Source organism: Rhinolophus sinicus, linkage group LG03, assembly GCF_036562045.2.
Source record: "Rhinolophus sinicus isolate RSC01 linkage group LG03, ASM3656204v1, whole genome shotgun sequence".
Taxonomy (NCBI): Eukaryota; Metazoa; Chordata; class Mammalia; order Chiroptera; family Rhinolophidae; genus Rhinolophus; species Rhinolophus sinicus.
Window position 1 is genome coordinate 106,006,348 of NC_133753.1, and position 27,856 is coordinate 106,034,203.

Consider the following 27,856-nt stretch of genomic DNA (forward strand, 5'->3'; position numbering starts at 1 on the left):
GAAGCATGAGAGGGTTTTATTGAAGCTATTATGGTAGGGGGAGCTTTTATTTTGAGAGAGAGATAAACAGATCCATCCATACTGTTTTCTCCTTAAAGAAGTGGGTAAGGGAGAGAAAAGGTCTTTGTAAAGAAGACACATGCAGGACATATTCTACAGTACTGTAGTTTTTTCTTTAAGTCAGAGCCCAGACTATGTAAATGATGGAGCAAAAATGTAAGTAGCAACATAAAGAGTCTTCTTAGAAACCTAAATATCTACTTAGAAAGCAAAAACCAGTATCAAGTTAAAAATATGTTACCTGTTTTGGTAAAAGATTTAGATTTCACTTACCTTTTAAGAAACACTTAGTATAGGGGTGGCCAGTTAGCTCAGCTGGTTAGAGCATGGTGCTGATACCACCAAGGTTGCAGATTCCATCCCCACATGGGCCACTGTGAGCTGCGTCCTCCTTAAATAAATAAATAAATAGAAATAAAAGAAACACCTAGTGGGCATTGGGAGAGGTCGGAGGCGACTGTTGACTGAGCCATTCTTCTTGTTAATATGGTGCCTCTTGGGCACACAGTGGGTCGGTGCCGTTACAGACACTTGTGGGCACTTTCGTCCCCTGGATCTTCAAGCAGGAACCCTAGATTGTTATATTCAGTGCTAAACCAGCCTGATCGTGCCAAGCATAACAGTAACCTCTCCGCGTGGAGCTTTGTCCATCGGAGTCCCAGTGTGTGTCTTGTGGCAGAGACTGTTTGAAATGAGGACTCAAGTTTCAATGCACTGACGTTTAAACACCAGCCATACCTGTTCATGCTCATAACGTGATCTGAAGGTGGGATTGCCATTAAAGGAAACCTCAGTGTCGTGGGGGAGACCCTGCTCACTGCCCATTTTTTGTGCGGGAGACCCTGTTTGCTGCCCATTTGTCATGTGGGAGACCCTGCTTGCTGCCCATTTGTCTGCGGGAGACTCTGTTCACTGCACCATTTGTTGTGCGGGAGACCCTGCTCGCTGCCCATTGTCGTGCGGGAGACCCTGCTCGCTGCCCATTTGTTGTGCGGGAGACCCTGCTCGCTTCCCATTTGTCCGCGGGAAACTGTTCGCTGCGCCATTTGTTGTGCAGGAGACCTTGCTCACTGCCCATTTGTTTGCGGGAGATCCTACTCACTGCCCATATGTCTGTGGGAGATCCTGCTCACTGCCCAGTTCTCTGCGGGAGACCCTGCTTGCTGCCCATTTGTTGTGCGGGAGACTCTGTTTGCTGCGCCACATGTTGTGCGGGAAACTCTGCTCGCTGCCCATTTGTCTGCGAGAGACCCTGCTCTCTGCCCATTTGTTGTGCGGGAGACCCTGTTCGCTGCCCATTTGTTGTGCGGGAGACCCTGTTTGCTGCCCATTTGTTGTGCGGGAGACCCTGCTCTCTGCCCATTTGTCGTGCGGGAGACCCTGCTCGCTGCCCATTTGTCATGCAGGAGACCCTGCTCGCTGCCCATTTGTTTTGCGGGACACCCTGCTCGCTGCCCATTTGTTGTGCGGGAGACCCTGCTTGCTGCCCATTTGTTGTGCGGGAGACCCTGCGGGGTCTCTGGTCCTGCTTCCCACATAAGAATGCAGGACATGGTGAGGCCAAAAAGGAACCCCAACAGAGCCATAGATAGGGGAGTCATACCACTATACTCTCACTGGAGGCACTATAGTCTCACTGGAGGCTGGATCCACACGACCTGAAACCTGCTCTCCACTTCTCTGCCTGCCAACCAACCAACTCACCAACCAACGCAGCCGCGACAGTTATATCAGTGGTTAATGGCTAACTGGTTACAGCTGACGACCAACTAGCCACAGCTGATGGCTGTCTACTACCTGAGCCAGCACCTTTCCACGTGAGACCGAGAACCGGATACTGCTCTCTGGGGCTCTGTCCCCACACTCCACCCCTACAGGGTCTCCCGCATGACATCAGGAACTCCCTAGAGGTACTGAAAATCATCCCAGAGGTGCTTTTTTCTTATTGTCATTATTGTTTTAGGAGTTTGTGGATTATTTATCAGTTAGACAGAAGAAGTATATGAGGCTGTCAACAAGTCACCTTTTCTGCATTTCTACCCCATACTGAGAAGTAATCAGGTTCATCTTTGGAAGGAAGATTCTTAAGTGCTCTGGCCTCCAGCAGTTCAGGTGAAATCTGTTAAAACTCAAATTTGTTTCACTGGAATTTGCTTCATTTCTGTCTTCTTGAGTTATTATTTACAACAAAGCCCTCTATTTTAGGTCTCGAGAGTTTTGCACACCTTTAGGTCGATCTCTTCCTCCTGTCCCCCTATCTCTCTTATAAGCCCCAAAGATCAAATTGAGACTTTGAGATTCTGAAATCAGAGTTTCTGCCTTTTGCAGAAAATGAAAATGACTGATGGCTCTCTCTCCTGAACCCTTTTGTTCGATTCAGCTATGATTATGGACCCTATTAGCTGGAGGTACAACCCATTTAAGAGCGGTGCTTACCAGTAATGGGGGCCAAATGATTCTGGAAAGTTCAGATGTACAGGACTCCCTGCAGAAATGAATTCAGCTCCAAGCATATTGATGCAGAACCTGAACGAGGCTGCTCCGGTGGGACTAAGAATTGTGAGCTCCACGAGAAATGAGTGGGTAGTAGAATTAAAGGGCAGATAGATGTTCAGCTCAAGGGCAGGCTCAACTCTGAAGTTCATCACAGCCATTTAATCAGGCTCAAATGAGTGTTGCCCAGAACAGAATCAGCCTTCTGTGACAGGACATAGAGTGTGTTTAAAAGAGGCTTTGTTTCTCGTAATTCTGTGTGGTGAGGCTTCCCAGGTATGCACGGAGATGAGAGGACGGCTATGTGTGACAGGTGATGGCACTTTGGTTTACCTTGATTCAGAAAATGAAATATGGAGATTTATTCAAGTCACTGTCCTTTCCAGAAGGAACATGCCACCTCAGAATTTCCAGCTTTAACATTTTTCATGGATTAAGAAGGCCAGGGGTGACCTTTGGCTGGAGCCATCTGTTGCCCTTCCCATGGTGAAATTATTTTTATGTAAAATGTTTGTGTATCTTAAGTGAGAGCTGCACAGGCACACCTCGTTTTATTGCACTTACTTTGTTGCACTTCACAGATACTGCATTTTTTTACAAATTCAAGGGAAGACCCTCCACCAGCCAAAAGAGTCTGACTTCTTTATTGCAGTGGTCTGGAACGAAAGCCGCAGGACCGCTGAGGTGTGCCTGATAGCATGGTGTAGCAAGAGCTTGAGAAGGAGGCACACCTGGGGGTGAGTGGAGCCGAGCACGTTATTCAAATGTCAGACCCATAGTTCCTTTACCTGTGAAATGAGAACAATTCCCACTACGCAGGATTATGGTGAAAAGTAAATTAAATGAAGTAATTTATATTAATGCTTAGGACTGTCTGCACATAATAAATGCTCAATAAGTGGCAGTTACATGAGCTTTAGGGCTCTCCTCATCTTGCCCCTCCCTCGTTTGCCCTCTTATTTACTCTCTTCCTGAGCAGGAGTGTTTGCTCCTTTAGGAGTAAGGTGAAACATTTTAAAGGATCTGTGGATTCAGAAATGGAGAAAGAAATCAAACTGTAAACACTGGAGGTGTAGACAGCTGATTGACTGTCAAAAGCCGAAACAAAACACACCCTTCCCCCCGCCCCACAACCAGCATCACGGACGACATTAGATTGACACATTATTAGCCAAAGGACGTTTTGAGAGCCATGTATGGTTTAATACATACAACTGAAAGAATCTGTTCGTTTTTCTTGTTACTCATCGGCTCTACGTTCCTTCAATAATACACAGGTATTGCTCTCTGACTGATAAAATTTGAAAAGACTATAATACATATATTAGGAGTTTACCTCTCCCCCTCTTCAGGGATCTGTCAGAGTGTCTCTGTGTCTCAGTATTTATATCTGTATCCTTATCCTTGTATCTGTCTGTGTCCATGTGTGTATGTGATGTGTGTGCATGCATGTAGAGAAAGAGAATGAATGAATAAGACTGAGAACTGAGAGTCAGATTATCAGCTTTAGTGATATGTGGGTTAGCACACAGTAATTCCTGAAATGCAGGCCACTCAGGTTTGGAGGGTTGGAGAGAATTGCCAAGATCCTCTTACAGTGGAGCCTCATAACCTCCTGCCAATAATTTATACATTGGAATCCTGTATGGCTGTGTCTGGGCCTGCACCCTACTTAACTGGTTAGCCACGTGGGCCAGGAACACAGAGCCGCCTCATCTCAGCTGGACCTGAGCACAGGGAGAGACACACCTGGAGAAAGGACTCCTGCAGTCGTGGGGTCTGTCCTAGTCTGTAATATGGCTCATGAAGGTCCCCTCCTCTGATGAGTCCTTGACAAAGAGTAAAAGAGACAGGAAGTGCTGGGGAACATTTCTTCTCTGGGTTAAGGGGGAGGAGGGGAAGGGGAGAGAGAGGGAGAGAAGGAAAAGAGCATAGAAAAGACGTTCCATAGTATAGACAGTGTCCAACGGTTTGAAAACCTGAAAAATAGAAGAACAGGATAATTGTGAAGACATGGCTTCAAATATTTGTTAACATACAGAGAAAAATATTCTGATCTCAGCATTACTCTCTCAAGATCCATCCAGGTTGTCACAAATGTTCCTATATCATCTTTTCTTACAGCCGAATAGTATTCCATTGTGTATATATACCACAACTTCTTTATCCATTCATCTATCGAAGGACATTTTGGTTGTTTCCATGTCTTGGCCACCGTAAACAAAGCTGCAATGAACATTGGAGCACACGTGTCTTTATCTCTAAATGTTTTCAGATTTTTTGGGTAGATACCCAGAAGAGGGATTGCTGGGTCATATGGCAATTCTATTCATAATTCTTTGAGAAACAGAAAAAGCAGAGAACCATGTGATTTCACTGATATGTGGTATATAAACCAAAAACAACAAAAGAACAAAACAAACAAATGAGAAACAGAAACTCATAGACACAGACAATAGTTTAGTGGTTACCAGAGGGTAAGGGGGGGGGGTGGGGGTGGGAGATGAGGTAAGGGGATCGAATATATGGTGATGGAAGGAGAACTGACTCTGGGTGATGAACACACAATGGGATTTATAGATGATGTAATACAGAATTGTACACCTGAAATCTATGTAATTTTACTAACAATTGTCACCCCAATAAATTTAATTAAAAAAAAAAAATATTCTGATCTGTGTTGGGTATTAAAATCTGTGCATTTACTATTACAGTTACCAAATGTGGTTATTTTACTTAAACAAATTAACATTTGTTTAGTGCTTTGAAGATTCAGAGTAATGTTATCAGAATCACATACCATATTAATAAAGAAATAATATACGTTAGGTGTTTAAAGACTCTTGGTATATTCTACAACTGCGGAGGAACGATTAAAGGGTAAAGACTGTGACTTAAGGTTTGGGTTTCATTTAGGAAGCCAGCACTTCTCTCTGTCCTATTTATTGTTTTCTCATACCCAGTACCGCCCTCCCCAAATAACAACCAAAACAAGAAAAACTACATAGGGACATTGAAGAGCACAGTATAAATTGTTGCCATTTCAGATATGTGGATAGAAAATTCAGTTAATCTTTAATGGTAATTTTGAGTTTGTGGAACAGTGCTCATGGGTGACTGTGTGTGTGTGTGTGTGTGTGTGTGTGTGTAAAAGACAGATTTATTTTGGGGTGCTCATGGCCCCTTGTGGGGCTTGCCTTGTTTCAGAAAGTAGGCCCCAGAAGAAAAAGAAGATTGCAGAACCACAGAATTTTAGACCTTAGGAAATATATGTTAGAAATAATCCAAGTTTCACAAAAGGTGTCTGATTTCCTCGTAGACTTGGGACTGTGCTTGTGTGTTTCTGAATCTGTGAAGAAGGGGCAGCAGTGAGTGTTATTCTGGGGCCACAGAGCAGGCCGCCACACTTGCCGTATTTAGCTGATGGAAGGAGTGAACATTATGGGGAGGGATTTGGTGGGAAAGAAGTAAAGGAGGACGAAGAAGGATAAAACCTGGAGAATCACTTCCTCCTCAAGCTGTGCCTCCACTCTGATGTATAGCAACTTTCAATATAGATATTTTACAGGAATTGCTACCTCTTTAAACATTTATGTTATTAAAAAATCAGACCAATCGTTGACATAAACCTAACATAGCAGCTGCTATATAGACAGGATATGAATTTTTTATGCTGTTGATGAGAAATTTATGTCATTTATGTACTGTAGTAAGGTTAGCAGATGGGTTTGGAATTGTAGTAAGGTTAGAAGATGGATTTTGAATCCTGAAAAAGCTACTGTTGGCACCATTCAGAATAATAGCTGTGCTTTGAATCCAAATATTTAGGTGGCTCTGTTGGCAATGTGTGTGTTTCTGTGCAAACTGGCTTATCTAGGGGTGGGATGGGAGAAATTGTTCTACCTGGAGAATATAATAATTGTTTTCTTTTGTTTCTATTTTGATGTGAAAGGAAGGATTGTTAGCATTTAGTATTTGATTAATCTGCCCTTCCCTTCACCATCAAAAGAATTAATTGTTGTGATAAAACCATATTTCATCTAATTGAAGGTACCACCAATTGCAAGATGGCAGCATTATTTTATGTACTACTAGGTATATGCACTAATAATTAAACTGACATGCCATTGATTTTAAGATGCATTCCAATTTCAGAGATGTTGAAATCTGTAAAGATAGGAATTGATGAAAGGTCAAATGTAGTTCTCTTGTGGTATACGAGGCGTGACAATTAAGTTCGCGAACTTGTTGCAACGATGTGGCTAACCTGTTTTGATATCAGAGGGATTATCCTTTATGAATTTGTGCCAACTGGACAAACAGTTAACCAACTTTACTATTTGGAAGTGCTGCAAAGGCTGCGTGAAAAAGTTAGACGAGCTGAACTTTTCACCAATAATTAATTCATGGCTCTTGCATCACAACAATGCACCAGCTCACAGGCACCGTCTGTGAGGGAGTTTTCAGCCAGTCAACAAATAACTGTGTTGGAACACCCTCCCTACTCACCTGATCTGGCCCCCAATGACTTCTTTCTTTACCCGAAGATAAAGGAAATATTGAAAGGAAGACATTTTGATGACATTCAGGATGTGAAGGGTAATATGATAACAGCTCTGGTGGCCATTCCAGAAGAAGAGTTCCAAAATTGCTTGAAGGGTGGACTAGGCGCTGGTATCGGTGCATAGCTTCCCCAGGGGAGTACTTTAAAAGTGACCGTAGTGATATTCAGCAACGAGATGTGTAGCACTTTTTCTAGGATGAGTTTGTAAACTTAATTGTCTGATCTCATGTATGATATACTTGCATTTGGTTATTTTCTTTAGTATTTTGAATAATTTTTACTGAGTTAGGTTTCACTTATCCTTTAATTTTTCTGTTTGAAATTTGTTGAATACAATTAATTTAACATGGAATGAATTCGGAGTCTGCAACTTCAAAGAATTATTTGGAAGCTCTAGTTTCTAAAGCTTTCAAAAGGAAAGGGTCAGATGCAAGGAGGCAGATTGACATTAAGGCAGAGTATTTACTTTCAGAAAAAGAAAATGGAAGAGCAATAAAATCAAAGAGAGGAAGGTAGAAATGAGTGCTTGTGGTTAGGAGTCAGCAAACTCTCTTCATTCTCTAAGAGAAAAGCAGATCATTGCTAGTATATCAAAATCCAGCAGTTCATCCCATTGCATATTTAGAGTTCTAGGCGGGTGTCTCTCAGGAGTTAATACTCCCTGAACCAGATGACTGTAGTTAATAATAACATATCATATGCTGGAATTTGCTAAAAGAGTAGGTTTCATGTGTTCTCACCACACACACACACACACACACACACACACACACACAATGGTAACTATGTGAGAGGATATGTTAATTAGCTTTACTGTAATAGTAAACATATCACTCTGTATATAGTGTATGTCCAAACTCATGTTGTACACTTGAAATATATAAATTTTTATTAAAAAATAAAATCAATAAAACTTACTATATACTCATTACAAAACAAAGCAAATAACAATACATATAACAGTAATGCATGTCATATATTAAGTGCTCGAAATCACGGACGTTTTTGCACATTAGTACATTTCTCAGTAGTGACTTATGGTGACTGCATAGTATATCAATGTATAATAATAACATAAGTTTTAAACATTTCCCTATTTATGGATATTTAGATTGTTTGCAGTTTTCATTTTAATAATATGGCTGCTAACATCCTTGTACTTTCTTCCTGTAACATTTACTCAGAGATCATTTTAGGATCAATTCCTAGGAGGTGAATTGCTGGATCAAAGCCTATGCAAGTTTTAATCTTTATGTGTGTTGGGAAGGGACCTTTCCCTCCCCTACTTGCCAATATTGGACAGCAACAGTTTTCCTTCATCCTCTCCAACCTGATTGGTTAACCGCCCCACCCCCCACCCCTTTTAAAACATTTTTAAATCCACAGTTGAGGTTGAACATCTTTTTCCATATGTTTTGGCCTTTTCATAGTGGCTCTTGATAATAGAAAGTATGGATGGTCAGGAGAAGAACAGAGGTCATAAGGGACTTTCACAGAATCCTGAGTTTTTGAGGAAACACTCAGGTTCTGTAAAGTGTATGAAAATGAAAACAAAGCAAAACAAAAACCACTGTGCTGTGGAGATGGGATGTGGCTTGCTCATTCTTGGAAAGGAAAATTAATTGCATCCGAAAGCCAGGGTACAGTCACCAGGCCCAGGCTTGTTTTGAAACCGGAGTTCCACACAGAAAAGCTGTAAACTCCTGTCTGCTTTCTGACATGCAAGGATTTGAAGGAGAGGACACAAGGGCTCCTTTCCTCTGAGTGTGTTACATTTTTCTTTAATACTGTTTCCTTTTGGTTGAATTTAAATGTTGTCTTCATTTCTTGCCGTGCAAATAACCATATACTGTGATTTGGCAGTAGTGAACAATAAAACTGCATAGTATAAGCCATGCTGATTTCTTTAAGTAGGGAAATAGGGTGATTTCTCTGTGAACCTCTCTGCTGTTAGTAGCTCTTAACATCTCAGTCAACATGGGAATTATATTTGGAATAAATTAGTAAATTCCCGTTCAGATCGCGTACCATGTAATCTGCAGGAACCAAAATGACGGCAGTTACATAGTACATCTCCCACTTAGTAATTACAAAACAAACTGGCTCCGAGAAGCCCCGTCTGTCCGCGGAGGCCCAGCCTCATGCTGCCTCCTCTGTTGGGCCGTGTGTATTTTATAGTAGGTGGGACAGGGGATGTCTCTTTGTTTTTAGAGTCAAACCAGACATAACATGGACTCCTAACTGCCATTTACTGCAGTGCGCTCACCTTTGGAAATCAGGGGTAACAGCACGTTGAGACCATTTATTTAATGAGGTAAATCATGCAAAACAGTTAAGAAATAAGCGTCAGTCTCGGCCCCTATCTGTGTTGCCTTCTTTATCTACCCTTGAAATCTTCACCTGCCTCCATGTAGTGGTACCTTCAGAATTCCGTAAGCGCCTTGATCTGGCTCACACATTGTCATTTATTTGATCTTTAGTATTGATAGTTACCTGTTCACTTTGTATACTTCTTTTTATCCATAATATCCTCCATTAGCACATGTATTCATTTGTCAAACGAGCCCCTTTTGTGTGTTAGGCCCAGAGTAGGATGCAGGAATATGTTGGTGAACAATCAGTGTGGTTACTACCTTCATAGAGCTTTTATCCATTGACACAACATTGAATGACAAAATGAAAATTGTGGTGATTGCTATGAATGATGCTTGAAGGGGTTACAAGCGTGGACCTGCTCGGGGATGACGTTTGATCTGTGTGTTGGGTGAGTGGGGGTTAGCCAGGACAAGGTCAGGATGATGCAGTCTTTGGGTGGAGGAAATGGCACGTTCAAAGATTCTGGAAAGGAAGTGACCTGTTTCAGTGGTGGATTAGAGAGAGGCTGAGAAGGGGTCCTGGGAGAATGGAAGGTAGAAGCAGTTCTTCCCAGAGGGCATGGCAGAGCATAGGGGCTACGGTGCAACCCTTGTGCAGGGCTTTGTAGGCCAGGTGTAGGGCTTCTGACCGCCCACCCAACAGCGATAGGAAGATATTAAAGGTAACTTACCTGCTGAAGACAAACAGGACAAACAGACAAATGGGTATATTTGAGGTGGGTCTAGCTTAAGTTGGACCTCTGAGGCCAGGGTTCTGACTATGCACTACCGTCCTGCTAGCCTTGTCCATAGAGTTTAAAACCCAAAAGCAAGCAAAGCACCGGGATGGTATTTACAGGTATTGCTTCACTCTAACATATGGTGCTGATGGAAAGAGTGTGAAGACTTTTATTTTCCAAACAAAAGTCTTTAATAAAACAAGATTTTATTTTAAATCACCTTAAATTTAAAGGTGATTTCAGAGGAAAAATATTTTCAACCTAAGGTAAAAGGGAATTATAGTGAAGTTTTTAGGGTCTTTTAAAATATGGTGTTTAAAGAAAAACCCATAGACACAGACAATAGTTCAGTGGTTGCCAGAGGGCAGGGGGCGGGGGTGGGGTGTTGAAAAGGGTAAAAGGGTAAATTGTGGGGATGGAAGGAGAACTGACGCTGGGCGGTGAGCACACAATGTGATCTGTAGATGATGTGATACAGAATTGTACACTTGAAACACATAATTTTACTAACCAATGTCACCCCAATAAATTTAATTAAAAAATGATTATGCATTAATTGTTAACTCATTAACTATTTAAATAAAATCTTTGCCCCATGTTCATTAAAAAAATACAGAGTTTAAAGAGAAAGGGATACTTGTCTTTAAAATATATTAAAATGCTTAAAATATGTTACTGAATGGAAACCAAGAGTAGCAGGTCCAGAAGTACTCTTCCTTAGGAGACTAGACATTATTTCCAGAATCCTTGTCGGTCCTATAATTCTGTGAACCTGAGGCCAAATTGGGTTGTCTTCCGAGTAGGCTCGAACCCTTGTCTCCTAGCTCCAGGTACACACACACACACACACACACACACACACACACACACACACACAGCTTATGTACTTAGTTCGTTTCCTTTGCCACAGGATTCCACTTTCATAGCAGTGAGGCAGGATCTAATGTTTCCTTAGAATTTTAGTGGAGGGTGCTGTAGGTCCAGCCTCAGTGTCTTACAACACATTGAGATTCCGAGTTAAACACAGGAGCTGCCTAATTGCTGATTTGCTGAACAGAGAGCTTCGGTCCTGGGGCCTCTCTCTAAGGCCATGTGGTGGAAATGCCCAGCATCACTTTATTCCTTGGTAAGAATCAGGATCTTTACATTAATCTCTATGAACAAAATAGAAGCTGATCACTCTCTTCCTTTTACCAGGCGGAAACTTCCCGTGACTTACTAGTAATGCCGTCCGCCTCGATTTCTTTTTCTTTGTCCCAGCTCTGCATGTTGTTGCCTTTCTGGTTTTGCTCCTTAGGAGATCTGTTAGATCTCTTTGAACCTCCTGTGGTGGTTTTCCTGGAGAGGCAGGGACTAGGGAGCAGCCCCATGATGTTTCCTGGTCCTGCCTGCCCACCCGTCTGTCACAGAGATGGATGCCCGTGGACCTCAGTCACAGAGGCTCACGGTCAGGAGATGTCATCATTGATTTGCAGTGTACTTCCGTTCCTTTACATGCTTTAGGAATGTCAGAGGTACAGTGTTTTCCATTAAAGTGCCAGTTGAGGAAAAGCCAGGTAAGTCAGATATTACTGAGTTGATAAGCAAATTATTGTGACTAACGCAGTTAAATAAGGATGTGGCTCTCTCTTCCCACAAACTTAGTGTTTGGTGACCACAATGTTTTTCTTGTCTACCCCAATATTAGAATTAAAAGTTCTAAAGTAAAATAACATTCCCACCCACAGGAGGTAGGGAGAAGAACACTAACATGTGTGTTTCATGTTATTTCCAACTGTGCATTTATTGTGTGTATTTTTGCATAAAAACACTGCTAGTTTTTGTTTGGACAAATGAATGAAAGGAATCTTTGAGTCAGAGAAGGATAGGGAACCCACAAGTAATAGCTTTAATATGTCATCAAAGAAAACTACTTTTTTGGTCTGTCCAAAAGATTTTATGTAATGAGGAGTTTAACACCCAACTTACAGAAATCACAGTGGTGTACACGGGCGTATTTCAGCCCTCAGTTATTCCCAAAGGCGGGTGTTTTGATCTTAGATGTTCCCAAACGTATTGATTTGGTTCACTGACGGAGGGGCATTTCTGCTTGTTAGCTGAAGAGTAAAATGAGGATCTAAAGGTGTGGTAGAGGGAAAAAACTAAAGTAAAAGCTTCTTCAAGGTGGCAGAAGGACACAATTCTTGCGATCTTTATTACAAGATCCTTAGTAAAGGTGTCCTTTTTGTGAACAATTTACGATAATACTTGAAATCCTCAGATTAGATTTCGGGCTCCATTCATGCAGTCTGAGCATTTTTTTTAAATTCCTGACTTTTATCAAGTGCTTTGGCCTGCATTTATTTCTTAAGTCTTCAGACTTCTTTCCTCTGGATCGCTAGCCTCTAACTGGAGATTTATTAGGTCCTCTTACGTAAGAGGGGAGGAACGCCAAAGGAGAAGGAAAAGGCACGAGAAGTGAGAAGACACTGCAAGAAGGCAGCAGAGGGAGGACCGGGGGAGGATGGAGATCAAATATGGATAAATGAAGACAAATGAAGAGCAATGAGAGAGGGAGGCCTGAAGGGGAGTCAAACACGGAAACTGAGCTGGTGGGGATACATGTAAAATAGGGGCCAGGTGAAAGAGCTCCCGCAGAAGTGGTGTAAATCAATGGTGAGTAAATTAATAGGGCGATTGTGCCAATGGGACTCACTCATTTAAACTGAACGCAATCCATCATGGGTGATTTAGAGATAATGCAACCCATAGGGCATACCTTTTAATCTACCCAGGACCCAGTAGAGAAGGCTGTCACTTCAAGGGTAAAAAGGCAGGGGATCAGAACGCTGGGTATGTCTGCTCATTTCCCAAGTGTTAATGCGTAAGACAGACTCTGTGCAACCTGAAAGGGAGCCGGACTCGGGAGCTTACTTTATGATATAGAGATTCAAAAGGAGATGCATGCATTTGAAACGTTTCTCCACAAACCCAAAGTATTTATGTGAGAAGTGCTTATTTTTCTCATTTGAACAGGTTAACACATGCAATTGCCATAAATCAAAATGAAAGTAAAATGAGTGACTGCACATGTGATCACAGGAACATCTGAATCTTGGGAGGGTGTGATTACGTAATAATCCAGTACTGCAACTGAGGGACCAGGAAAGTGCCCCCACTTCCTTCCTTCATTCATCCATTCATTCGCTCATTCCATAGATGCCTTTTGACAACCAGCCTTGTAGGAGGCATGGAGGGGCTGCTGCTTCTGCCCGAAACACACACATTAGACTTTCATCCTGTGAGCCTTCTTACCAATATTCTTGGTGGTATGTCCTCCAAGGGACAGAAGTGAACATTGGGCATGGAGAGAAGTCTTAGTTTATAGAACTTGTATAGTAGTTCTATGTAGTTTGTCAAGACTGCTGTTCTTTTTGATTCAGAAAATGGAAGTTCAGAAAGGTCAAGTGTCTCGGCTGAAGTCCAGAGCTAGTTGGAGTGTTGAAAACTAGTTGATTGCGGACTTCCTTTCTAGGTTGCTATTAGAATTTATTCCCAGTTTCTGTCTTTTGAACGAAGTTGGAGCTATAAATTTTAACCTATGGGGGTTAGAGGTGAGACTAGTGGAAATTAGATGTAAGTATGTAAACATTTCTGTTATAGGGAAAGCAAACAAGTAAACACCCTGCATTCTCTAATAAGTGCTGAGAGTCTGAAAGCAGGAAAACAACCGTATTTAATAAAAGAGGCCACATTTTTATATGTGATATCACACTAAATTTCTGTCACCAGAGAGGAAAATGACATTATTGCAAGTCTTGCTCCATATAACAAAGGAGCTAAACTAAGCCAAAATCCAGGGAGCTATGGAAACCAGCAATTTATGACAAACATTATATATGAGTAGTTATGGTGTAGAACAAACAGGCTGATCACAAGAGGTTTCTCACAGCATGTCTGAGAGGTGAACAGGCACTGATTTCAAAATTCTCTGTTAAAAATGATCATAAGCTTATGTTTTTTATCAGAAGCTAGGTTTGTATAAAGTAGAAAACAATTTTCCAAGTCCATAAAACAAATTACTGATGTTAAATAAAAACATTTTGCACAAATAGCGTTATATCAGGGGGCGCTCAACATTTGGGATTTTCATGCTTCCATTCCAGAGATCAGGGAAGACATGCCTTAGAGAGGACGCATGTCTTAAAGCAGGAAATGATCCAAAGAGGGATGTCAGCAAAACTCGCCTTCTATCCGTAATCAGAAGAGTTTCTCTCCTGTTTTCCCTTTGCTCAAAGGGTTTCATTTCTTCTCCTTTCTGTGCTCAGTTTAGTTTGGTCACTTTATTTGCCTTCTAATACTTTGTATGGTACAGATTCCACTGACTACCATTAGCACAGCTCCAATGAGAAATTAAATACTTCCTGCTTTTCACTCGCCATATGATTTACTGGTTTAACCTTGCTTTGTCCCTCTTTTCTCTACTCCTCACATCCCAATTCAGGTATCAGCTCCTTTGACGATTGTTAACCTCCCCTTCTGGGATTGTTTGGCATTAAGGTCTGACTGTCACGTTTCTTATAACAAATTAGATTTTTAAAAGAATGTTGCCTGCCAAGTAGCAGAGTCATTACATAGTATGTATATTTTCAGTGCATTGCTATAAAAATTTCCTTAACCCAACATAATAGGCAATTAAAATAAATGTGAAATAGCCATGTCACTTCTAGGTTTTCAAAGCATTACACTGAAGATAGGGTTCTCATTTTGCTATTTCCATTGACCTTTTTCACACAGTATGATACTTGCTCTGTGAAATCGCATATATATCTTATGTTTGTCGCTGATATATTTGTATGCCTAAATACACATTTGTCCAATGGAATATTATAAAAATTGTTTCCTTTTACAGTTGGAAATTAGTTTTACAACGGTTGAACATTTCATCACCTTTGTCAGTCAGCACTCTTATTTGCCATAAAGAACAAAAATGTACTGGGCATGACCTATTGTAATTCCTGTGTTTGAACTGAATGGAGGAATGTTACGTGAACAAACTGGAGGATTGTATAAAGATGCAAATGTATTTTTATTTACTATTATAGCTACTTTTGCCTCATAGCTTTTATGAAGGCATTTGAAGGAACTGGAGAAATTTAATAAAATAGGAATAAAAGTGAGCACTAGATTGGAGGACTGAGAAAACAACTTTGCAAACTATGCACGTTGATTTGGTTGCTGACATTGTTTCTAAAATTGACTCTGAGGTTCCTGACAGCCAAGACAATGAACGAATGTGATGCTTCCTGTTTTCAGGAAGGACAACTCCAGTAGCTCCTTCTGTCAGTGCTGGGGCTGGGTTGGGGGAGGCGTGGTGCTAGATTTGGGGGGTGCAGTCGTCGGCTGTCCTTGCTGTCGTGGAGTCTCTGGTCAGGTACTTTGATTCTTAATCTCTTTTTCATGTCCTGAGACACACAGCGATGACATCACCTGCAGAGACTTCAGTTCATCACCAGGCACACAGTCCCATCTGAAATGCTGTGTGGAAGGTGGCTCCTAGCCGCTGAGCAGCACTCGCCAGTGTGACTTTAGGTCTCAGAGCGTCTTGCGGTTACGGAAAAGCACGTGCACGTCTCGGAAGCCGGAGCGATGGAAGTGTTTCAGGAAGCGTACCGTCAGCCTCAGGGGCCTAGACGTGCCACCAACACAGCTGGCAAGTGGCTTTCTTTAATGTCACACGTTGCACAAAGAGTGGCAGGGTGCTGACGGGAGCTTCCCGGTGAAGGGTAAAATGCATTCTTGGAGATGGAGCTTGGACTGTGTGACAGAGCAGTAGCGAATGGGACATTGAAGAAATACATAGGTATCTCCTTCCAGTCACTCCCATTGTTCTTTAGTCATGGTTGCGAGATGGTTACCTTCTAGTTAGAGAAGCAATTTTAAAATGTAAAAAAAAAAATAATAAAACAAGAAACAAAAAATAGTGAGCAGATGGCCACTTAATGAGTGACTGAGGCAGCGTAAAATCACAACGGTGCTCGCCTGGGTGAGCGAGCCACAGGCGCCTGCGAACCCCTCCTGCAGCTTTCTCTTAACAGTATGAATAGTCACCGAGCTAAAGCACTCTGGGTAACAAAGCACTGTCACAGACACACTGTCTTCATTTCGCGGATGTCGTTGGACATGTTAGTCTCTCTCGACCCTGTCTGCTTAGCCAGCACCGTCTGTCCTTCCAGGCGTCCCAGCAGCTCCTCAGCGTCCTCCTGAGATCCCTCCAGGCAGGTGGACAGTCTCCTTCGTGTTCTTGCCCGGCCGCTGTGCTGCCCTCTGACAGCCCTGGCCGCAGCGGTCTCTGTTCACGTCCACGCCCCCCGCACTGCGAAGCTGACGCTCCTCACTGAGCTTCCCAGGGCCTGCGTAACAAAGGGACGTGAAGGCTGCTCCGCGAGTAACGCTGCGGGAACACTGCATGCCTGGAGGCTGACAGAGGGCAAGTCACTTCCGAAGTTAGGGTGCTGCATGCGGAGTAGCTAAGAGTAAAAACACTTGGGTCTCCTAACTCCCGTTTTTATCAATTTGTTTGGTTTGTTAGTTGGGGAAAGCTTAATCATCTGAAGGGAAGCCGTCCACCATCTTACTCATATTATTCTACCCATCAGAGATATTTCATGGTAAATATGACAGATGTAGGCTGGTCCTTTGTCAGAATGAGAACATTTCAGTTCCATCCTTATGCCTGAACTCGAGCCATGTGCAATTAAAATTTAGTATAAAAGGGGTATGGACAAATCTGCCATTGCTTTTGCCGTGCATGTCTTTTCTCCCCATTCCTACTTGGTAAATTCCCTGTCATCCTTTGAAAATGTGCCAGTGCTGTCCCCATCTCAGGGTCACCATTCCTTCCACTGCCTTCTTGCCATCAGAGCACCTGCTTATCGCTGTGCTTCTCCCAGCCCTCAGAACGCTGTCCTGTTGAAAACCTGCAACTTTAATTATACTAAGGTTTAAAAACACTGCTGCCTATGTAACATTTTACCGTAGTTTGGAGTATGTGCATGTGAGGGGACAGTGGATTGAAGCAGTCTGTGGTACAGTGTGAGGAAAAGAAGGGATCTGAGGGATGGGGGCGTTTCTGGCACCCCTGAAAGGACCCTGCCGGGGACCCTTGCAGCGCAGGACAAGCAGTCCTTAGTTATTTGCTCAATAGTTTCCACACACCATAGTAGGCTATAGATGTGAGGTACAACACAGTGTCTATGTGAGATTAATATCAATTATTTGAATCCAGGCTATGGAACCTACCTGAAAATGGGTTTTCCAGTTTTGTGTAATTGCCTTTTCTTTGTGTTTGCATAGAAGGCATTACGTAGCTGGAAGATGATGGCAATTATAATTTATTATGCTGTAATTGTTACCTAAATGTTTTTGAATAAGCAAAAATCACATCTGTTTAGGAATAAGTTGCACAGCAAGAGAATTCCCTCAGAAATGAACGCTGCGTTCTCATATTCTGTAACTGTACACATAAAACAACATATTTATTTCCCCACTGAGTCCATTACATTCCCAAGTCAAACTGCATCCTCTCTTCCCTTCCCGTATTAAACCCTTTGATTTAATGGAGGTTTTAACTACTGGTTCTTTAGGGAATTTTCAGTAGGCTTTGCACAGATTAGGTTATTGGAAAGTATAGTTATTTGCTTGTAAAGTGGCAGTTCTGTGTCAAAATTGATTTTCTCTGGAGCTGCAACAGTAAAAAAGATAAGCTTCTGCTTTGCATCCAAAATGTCCTGATGCCTCTGCCGTGATAGTTTCCTTTGCTTCTTGCTCAGCACCGTCCGCCTACAGGGCGGTTTGGACTGGCGGGTAGGAGTGGGTAGGAGCGCACGTGGCCCAGAGGACTTTGATATCCAGTGGTGATAACAGACGAGGCCTCGCTTCCATTCCGGCTGCCACTGGCCTGTGACAGCCAGTGTTCTGGGCATGGCGAGCGTAGTGTTTCTTCCTTTTTCCACTAAATAGGAAATGCGTACGCCTGGAATGGTTTTGTTTGTTCCACAGAAATGTAGCCATTGAAATAATGACCTTGCCATGCCCAGGCTAACAGGATTTATCTTCCATTATAGATCTTGAAGACATATGCAAGAATGCTTTACCCCTCTAAACTTACTAGGCTGCTCACCTAGAAAAGATTTGACTGTGTAAAGAGGAGCAGTCATGGCTGGTGGCGTAACCTAGAAAAGCTCTGATACAAAGGTTAAGGCAGTGTGTGTTCTCTATTTTCTGCTTCCTGCTCCTAAAACAGAATTGGAGTTTATGTGAATAGCAGGCAGCTTTATTTTTTATGCCACAATGGCAAGTGGGCGGTCCGTTAAGTGGGGCTTTAATCACTGACCTATGCGCTTCCAGAGAACTGACACCCACGTAGCTAGTGGTCTCCAGGAGCGAGTGTCTTATTCTGCTCACTCAGCCTGGGGACCAGATCGGCTGTAACAGTCCGTTCCACCTCAGACCAAGTGGAGACCACACCTTTGGGATCATTTGGGAGATGCTGTCATTTCTGTGTTGTTCTAGAATAATGATTCCTACCCTTTTTAAAAAACAAAACAAACAAAAAACCTCAGTCCCATCTCAGGCCAGATGCCCTGTATAGATTTCGCTTTTTGATTGTGTTTTGGACTTGAGAGTTCCAATTTGCAATGTGAATACTGTTCCATGTAGCATATTTCATTCCTTTAAGTCTCGGTCTTCTGGCTTTAATCATCCAAACATTTGTCTCCAACTCGGCTGGGCCCACGTCAGGGTCTGGCTTTCACTCCTCACTCACAGACACTGGCCCCGGGTCATCTTCTTTGTGAAGTCTGCGTTTTCCTTAAGGGACTAGTCTCAGGCATTGATGGATTCATGAAGGTGCGTGGTGTTAGGTTTGGAAGGGTCAACAAGAAAACAAACCAGGCTTCCCTACTCATATTTCCAGTTTCATTTTGCGGCCTGATTGTTCAAAATATAGATTTGAAGAGATGAGTGAAGAAGCCTAGAATTTTAGTTCATCTTTCATACCTTTCGTTGTAGTTCCTACGCTCCATTCAGCTACTCGTCCTTGTATCTATCAGTCCACACGATAGTAACATACATTATTGGTGACTTCCAATGTTCCAAACACCAGAGATAGAAAAAAAGAATAGGACACATACTTGTCCTTTGCAAATGAACAAAACTGTACCCTGAGAGGTGAAGCTGTGCACGGAGCCCTGAGCTTGTCTGTGGCCGATTCTGGAGGAGCCTCTCCCGCTGCTGAAGCTCGGCTCCCTCTAGGCCTTCGGGCTCCCGACTTCAAGGGTCTCAGTGAAGTCGATTTACACTCGCCGATCCGATCCTCTGTGTCTGGGGAGTGCCACCTGGTTGGAGAATTGGAGGAAGCCGATGGAAACAATGTTGCTTTTGAGTTTACTTCCACAGATAACATGTTTGTTGCTTTGCCTAATATTGAGAATCACTTACGTTTGTCATAGGAAAAAGTGAGAAGTATTTTTAAATTCTTGAAAATCACATGACGTACAATAAAGAAAATTACCATCACAGTCACTCTACTCTCTTCATGTATTTCATCTGAGTGGATATAATGAACAACAGCATTGTCAGCACATTCTATGTATAGTTTGGTCCCTGCCTTCTTTGCTTTGCATCATATAATCAGCATCTTTCCCATATCAGGAGACATTTCTCCAAACCGTGATAATTAATGACTACATGTTACTTCAAAGCATAAAGTTGAATTATTCTTGTGCATGTATTTAACATTTTCTAATACATTTGGGTTTTTTCTAATTTTTCACCCACGTCACCTTCTCAACCACATGGAGATGAACATCCTTGTAGTAAATCACTGTACATAGATATCTGTCATTGTCTCCGTATTTATTTTCTTATTTATTCCTTTCTGTCCTGTGAGTGCCAGTGCTGCATCCGAGGAAATGAGCGTAGTAAGGCTATGGACACATGTTGCCCCGGCTGTTCTTTCAACCCTCCCTTTTGTCACCCAGAAGCCAAAGCACGGAATCCTGACAAACTACCAGAGTGCGTAGCACCTTAAGCTTAGGAAAGAGGACACTTTGGCTATACGTGGCCATAGCGCTGCTTTCTGGGAAGGAGTCCCCGCGTGGCTAAGCTTCCTGTTGAGAGAGGTTTCAGAGAAAAGATGGCATTTGAGCTAGCTCTGAAGAAGTCACAGCTCAAAAGGTTGTGAAGAGGAAGACGAGTTTTCCTAGCAGAAGAAAGAGGATGGCCATGGGCAAGGCTTAGTTAGACCTCACAGAAGGTGAGAGCTCCATTCCACTTCTTATCAAATAGTTTTAACTGACAAAATACTTTTTTCAGACCAAATCTTGTCTAGCCCATCAATACTGCAAACTGATCAAAGCACAGTTAAATCAGGGGTTGGGGGGAAGCTTAGAATCGGGGGTGGCGAATCTCCTTGGCTTCCCTTGAACTGTGCAGGTCCTGAGATAACCTGTGAAACCCAAGACTCTTTAAAACGCAAACTTTAAACCAGTCATTCCAGTCCGAAGTCTGAGGACACCAAGACACACAGATGGAACATGACTTCGCCCAAGGTCAGGGCTGGTTCCAGAAGTGCAGTCTAGCGTCAGCCTGCCCCAAAGCAGCTGTTCCCAAGCTCTTCCCCACAGACACTCCCATGCAGGTGCAGAGGGATTATTTTTACTCTGTTAGCTTGTGTATTGTTGCAAGGTCCCGGGAGATTAATGTGTGTATTAACTTTTATCAGATGTTCCCCCAACCCATATTAACCATGTCTGACTGAGACTCAAAGGGTTTATTAAATTATGTCCAGATTCCTATTAAATCACCACACTGGCAGTAATACCTGGGCTCACCTTCTGCTTAACCCAAATTAACACATGCTCTTTGTGGTCTCAAATCTAAGGCAAGTTTCTGAGATGAACAAGTAACTGGGAAGATGGGAGGGAAGAAAATTAAATGATAGGGTGACCTCCTCACACCACTCATGGTTTCTCAATTAACCAAAGCCAGCCAGCTCCTCGTGGCTGTTCTTTCAGTAATAGGATTCACCCGCCCGTTCAGTGCCAGCCCACAAGGGTGCACACACAGACACACACTTTGCTAATCAGATTGGCAGCAAATAGAATTAAACCATTAAGGCAATTAAGCAGTTCTTAGATAACATTTGATCAGTTCAATGAAAATGCAAATTCATGCTTCTTTTAGAGAAATAAGTTGATGAAAAGTCATTTCGTGTTCCATAATCTTCATTAACTTTTTTCCAAATAAAGATTGGCACGTTTTAGGCCGGGAGCTGCACAGATGGAATGGCATTTTTCTCTTTTTTGGGGCTCCACTCTGTTCATCCTTTTATAACACACCATGTTTCTCTGCCTGCAGACACTTCCGGCACGTTTAGATGATCTTACCTACAGCCTCCTGCGTTCCTCAGGGAAACCCTGCTCATTTTTGTCTGACACGTGAGGACTCGGGCCTTGAGGTCAGAGCTTGTCCCCACAGCGTTCTGGAGTGACTGTGGCTGGATACTCATTTGCTGCAGCTGCAGTCCTCACTGCCTCTCGGTCCCCCCCACCCCCGCCCCACTCGTGAGGTCTCTGCTCTCTCACAGGCTCATGGTACAGACAGTTCTGCATCCAAATAGGCACTTGGAAGTGAGTGTGCAGCCTTTGCACTTTCACTTCTGGGTGTGTGTCAGACCCCATTGAGTGTGCACTCTGCACTCCGCTAATGTGCTCCAAACCCTCACCAAGAAAATGCAGAGCCAGTCAGAGCCTGTGCTTCCTTTACCCGCCTCAGTGCCTTTCCTGTTCTGACTCTGGGTTTCCGGATCTGGGAGACCATCAGCTAGGGAGTTGTAAAAACATGTGTAGGCCGAGGTTTAACTCAGACCTACTGTCGTGTGGGGGACCCTGCTCGCTGCACCATTTGTCGTGCAGGGCGGCCTGCAGATTCTCTGCTCCCGCTCCCCACACAAGAACGCAGGATATGGTGAGGCCAAAAAGGAACACCCACGGAGCCATAGGTAGGGGAGTCATACCACTATATTCTCTCTGGCAGCATCTGCCTCTCTGCAATCCGCTCTTGTTAGCTCAGCCACCATCTTCTTGCTAGCTCCCATGTTTTTGCTAGCGTAGCCACAGCAGTTATATTAGTGGCCAATGGCTCACTGGTCACAGCTGACTGCCAACTAGCCACAGCTGATGACCATCCAATCACAGTTGATGGCCATTTACTACCCGAGCCAACACCTGTCTATGTGAGGCCGAGAGCCTGGAAACTACTTTCTGGGGCTCTGTCCCTACACTTACTAATCAGTATCTCCAAAATTTGGCTTAAGGAGTTTTTGTTTCTTAATCTCCCTGTTTGATTTTCATGATCAGCCAGTCTTTATAAGGCTTAGTTCTAGGTGCCATATTGTTGGGTTTTTTTTCCCCCTAAGTTAGAGACCATAACACATAATTTGACGTAAGATTTGTCAGTGATAACAGAAATCACTGGCATCTTAGGATTGCCTTGTTTATAAAGACAAATAAGCACCTTACATGGCATAGTGTTTCTCACACACACACACACACACACACACACGTATTAGCGTGCTGTATTGTGCATGTGCGTGTGAACATATACAATTTTTGTATGTTTAACTGTCATTAGTGGCAGGTCAGACAGAAGAGGCAGCTGGATGATAACATTGCGGCCTAGGACATTATATTTAGTGCATCTCCTCCTTTTCCGTGAATAAAGTACAGGCACACCTCAGACGCACTGTGGGTTCGGCTCCAGACTGCTGCAATAAAGCAAAGACCACAGTAAAGCAAGTCGTAGTCTTTTTGTCAGTGTAGGATCTTACCTTCAGTTTGTAAAAAACACAACATCTGTGAAGTGCAATAAAGCCAAGTGCAATAAAACGAGGTGTGCCTGTGTAGCGGCAAACTCTCATCCAGCAGGACACGTGTGCGCAACCTTGGTGTGCCTGCCTGCAGACGTTTGAGTGTTGATGCAAACATGAATGGGAAAATGTGAATGCTACTCAGTAATGTCACCAGTGCTTTTTCAGCACAAAACAGCCCTGAATAGTACTAATTCATTCACTAGTACGTTAGTAGGAGAACGTATCTTTTTGAGCATTTTCTGGATACGGGTCAGTTACTAATTGGAAGCCATCAAGCCAGCAGTGCCGCCAATGTCACAGGAAGAAGGATGTTTTGGGAAGCGATTAAGCTCAGCATTTCAGGAACTATTTCTCCCCTGTTTGTTACTGTACACCTTTTCTCCACTTAGATTTATAAAGGGTGGAATTTGGGAGAGCACACCCATAATGTCCTCAGCAATACTGTAAAATCTCATCAATTTGCTAAACAAATAGGTGAGATTGAAAGGATATTGCAAAGATTGTAAGGGGACATTTAATCATCTTATGTTTAACTGGCTCTAAAAGCACAAACTTTTTAAGTTCTTAAGATTCTGATGGTAAGTCTTCTTCCTTCATTAAACATGCCCTCTAAAATCTTTTAGTTGTTAGAATTGCATTTTGGACTTTAGGATAATCGCGTATTTATTTTTTTAATTCCTTGTATGAGCATTTAGGCCCTAATTCAAACTGAGGTTTCCCATAAATTGGCCTAAATTACATTTTATTTGTGCGCATGTTTATATTCATACCATATATATTGGAGCGTGAAGAGAGGCATCAGGAAATGTGTTAGACGTCTTTGTTCGTAATAATTTCCCAATGAATGTTTGCTTAAATGAGGCAATTGTGTGTTATTGAAAGACTATTGAGTACACCTGAAATCTATGTAATTTTACTAACAATTGTCACCCCAATAAATTTAATAAATAAATAAAAAAAAAGAAGAAAAAAAAAGAAAGACTATTGGTCATTAGTACATATAAATTTTTTTTCATTGTATAAGTGGGCACAAAATTTCAGACTTAGTACTTCTTTTGTTTAATTTTTACACTTCTTGGAGATACAATGTATTTCAGTATGTGTTGATCTTTCTTATTGAGTTTTCATAGTTCAGGAGTTTTTTGTCTTAAAATACAAAAAGAATCTCTTAAATAGTAATCTTTCTTGAACCCCTAAGGCTGGGCCTTTGAGAACATGACGCATTTGGAAGATTCTAAACAAAAGATTTTGTATTATTCTCTCCCACTTCCTGCTCCATCTTACCTCCCTCACCAGCCTGCTATAATCTTATAATTCATAACTTTTAAATGTCAATGTAGGTAACATTACAGCTTAAAATTTCAAAAACATTCTTAATGGATGATGATATTTAGATACAAACATATGTTCTTTTAAAACCTGCCATACCAAATCCCAACAGGAGAGACTGACAGACACTTCTAATATTTATTTATAGAGCTCCAGTGTTTGCACAATGCCTGGAAAACTGAAGGCATTGATTACGTGTATAAAACCCACAATAAGATTGAATACTGTCACCTGTTTTTGTCATGGAAAAACACCATGATTGTCAAATGGATGTACCTACTACTGCCTATCTTCTTGTGTTTATTTAATGCATCCTTTTCTGGACCCTTCTGTTCCCTAAAACTACTCTTGAATTCCTGTCCTCTTGCTTATTTCCCCCGGCCAGCCATTCACCACTATCTAGTGTTTCCAGCAGTAAAACCACCAGGTTATGTTAGTGTGTTTGGTACTTTAAAGATGGCTACACAAGGGGTTTGGGTTAAGAACAACAAAGTCTTAGCAATGAGGTATTGGATGGCATTGGTGGTCTGTCTGGGCTCATCCTTTTCCATCTGGTTGCCTGATGTCACCCGCTGCTCCTCTGAGCTCTTCTCTGAAGGTGCCAGGAGAGCGTGAGTGGGTGCGTGAGTGAAGGGGTGTGTGTGTCTGCATATATGCGTGCTGTCTCTTTTCTGAGGATGTTTTCTTTGGCCAGCATTCCATCCCATCTAATACATCCTTCTTCTTTAAACACCAGCATTTAGCCCACGCCGGAGAGACAGTTTTCTCTGAATCCCCTGGTGACTGTGCAGAGGGATTTGTCAGTGAGGCCGCTCTCATTTAAGGACAGAATCTGGAGACAAAGTGCTTCCTTCCAGTCTCACTTGGGTCCAAGGAAACGTGTAACACTCCAGGTAGGAAAGGACCCTGACGCATGCACTCACACTGGAGAGTGCAGGGCTGTGCAGGAGTAGGCAGCATGAAAGCCAGCAAGTGCCACCCGCCCTCCACTGGAGTTAGAGGGTGGCAAATAGTTACTCCATTTTGCCAGGCCCTGTGTCTTTTCTGTCCTCATGAGGTTTCTCATGTTTCAGTTGGTGCCTTTTGCAGCCCTCTGCCCTCCTTCCCTTACCAGAGGCCCCAGGGATCTGTAATGGGCTCACATGAATTGCCCGTTGAAGAACAGAAACTGTTCCCAGCAGGCAGACAGGTGAGCCCCAAGTGAGTACCACTGGGTAGGAGACGGGAGCTGAGGCTGACCAGGCTACTGGGAGACATTGCACTTGGACACACTCACATGCACACACATGCACTCACATGTGTACTCACATGCACACACCCACATGCACACATGCACTCACACTCACATGCACAGGCACACAGGCACACACATGTACACACACCCACAGGCACACATGCACACACGCACACATGCACACACATGCACTCACACGCACATGCACTCACATGCACACACATGCACATACACAGGCACAATCACACAGGCACACACATGCACACACACTCACATGCACACACAGGCACACACGCACACATGCACTCACGCACATGCACACACATGCACATACACACAGGCACACACAGGCACACACACAGGCACACATGCATACACACATACACATGCACACACGTGCTCAAACACATGCACTCACACACATGTACTCACATGCACACCCACATGCACATACACAGGCACATACACACAGGCACACACATGCACACGCACACACAGGCACACACACAGGCACTCACATGCACGCACATGCACACACGCACACTCATGCACACACATGCACTCATACGCACTCACACACTCACGCACACACATGCACACTCATGCACTCATATGCACTCACACACTCACGCACACACATGCACACACACTCACACACACACACTCACATGCACACACACACTCACATGCTCACACACAGGCACACTCCACCCTGCTGCATCTCCCACAGCGTCAAAGTCACTCCTCTGGCTTCAGTGGTTTTCTTTGGGCCACAGTCCCCTCGTTTGCTTTGCTAGCACAGTAACTCAGAGGAAAGCCAGAGAATCCATCCATCCTAGTCCCTTGTGGGTTACAGTAGTTTTAGATGGGAGACACCTCAGAGAATGCTGTCTCATTTGGAGATTTATAAAGGTCACCTCATGGCCCCATTTCCTCTCGACTCCCATCTGCACTGCATGTGTCCCCTCTTTGAGAGAGGGCTGTACTGGGGTCCTGCATCCTGCTCCAACTTTCTTCGCCCCTCCCAGAGCAAGAAGTACAGAAATATCTATTTTTTCCTCCTTATCTCTTCTTTTTGACACATCTGCTGCCATTTCCTTTTTCTCCGGTGACTGTGGAGTGACATAGGAAGGGGAAGCATCAGCTGGATTCTTTCTACTCTAACCACGTGTTTTGGGCCTGTTTTCCATGTCTAACTGCTCCAGAGGAAATGTCTCGGTAGGCAGCTCTCCTGCCCAGCATGGCGCCCTCCTTAGAGCTTGGAGCAGGGCATTTTGATTCCTCCCTGCAGTTCCATGCCCATCGCTAAGCTGCAGACCCCTGCCATTTCCTGCCTACAGCCAGGGAATCTCTGCAAGTCATACTGTGAGCAGAGGCAGGGGGTCCTATTCCCACTCACATTACCCAGCTGATCGCATTCCTTAGACTATTATAATAAACCCCTGGAACTTCAGAGCAGGATGGAAGCTTAAAGTGCCTGTAGTCTAAAGATCCCAATTTACAAGTGAGGAAACTGAGGCAGGAAGCCATGGATGATAGTGTTTACTTGATTGCTGCTTCAGATTTAAGCCAGTTTTGAACTATAGCTCAACATTTTACTCAGTGGATATGTCTCTTAATGAGATTCACAGTGCCCTGACCCCCCATGGGGCAGAGTTTCCCTGGATCAGAATTGTTGATTTCTTCATCAGAGGTGACAGCAGTGTTGCAGTCTGTAGGGATTGCCCAGGAACGTTTATTTGGGGTGTGGCATGGTGTCTGAAGTTGGGGCAGTCTAAAGGTGATGGTGTTCTGGGTTGAGTGTGTTTTGAACACCCCCTGCAAACATCCCACAGAGAAACTGGAGGAAAGCTTCTGTTGTGAGAGCAGGGCTGGTTCCCTTTTAAAAAGGTAATACCTGAGGGCTCTCTTTTAATAGAAGTTTTTGGTTTGCTGAGTATAACAGCACCATAGTTGCATTCAGAACATTTCAAAGAAAATGTAATGAAATTGAGAGGTGACCACTCTAAATAATCTTTTGATATAAGCATTTCAGTGTTCCTACTTCCTATGTCTCACATAAGCTTTCTTCAGGGTCATTAAATATCTTTCCATAGCCTGGTTTTTAATGACTGCACAGTATCCTATTATATTGATAATGCCATTATGTGTCTAACCTATTTTTGGATA

The 27,856-nt window shown here is 43.1% G+C and overlaps 1 protein-coding gene across 10 annotated transcripts in view; it reads left to right on the forward strand.

Moving 5' to 3' along the window:
- The window catches only part of AUTS2 (activator of transcription and developmental regulator AUTS2), a 1,106,350-nt gene that overhangs the window by 625,480 nt on the left and 453,014 nt on the right, over positions 1-27,856 (forward strand). Inside the window, exon 5 of one of the 10 annotated variants that reach the window (XM_074328460.1) lies at positions 14,357-15,533. The exons of the other annotated variants lie outside the window; for them this stretch is intronic. Within the exon in view, the coding sequence (XP_074184561.1) occupies positions 14,357-14,548 (192 nt within the window). The 3' untranslated portion in view covers positions 14,549-15,533. Of the gene's footprint in view, positions 1-14,356; positions 15,534-27,856 lie in introns of those variants that run through there. 10 annotated transcript variants of the gene reach the window in all.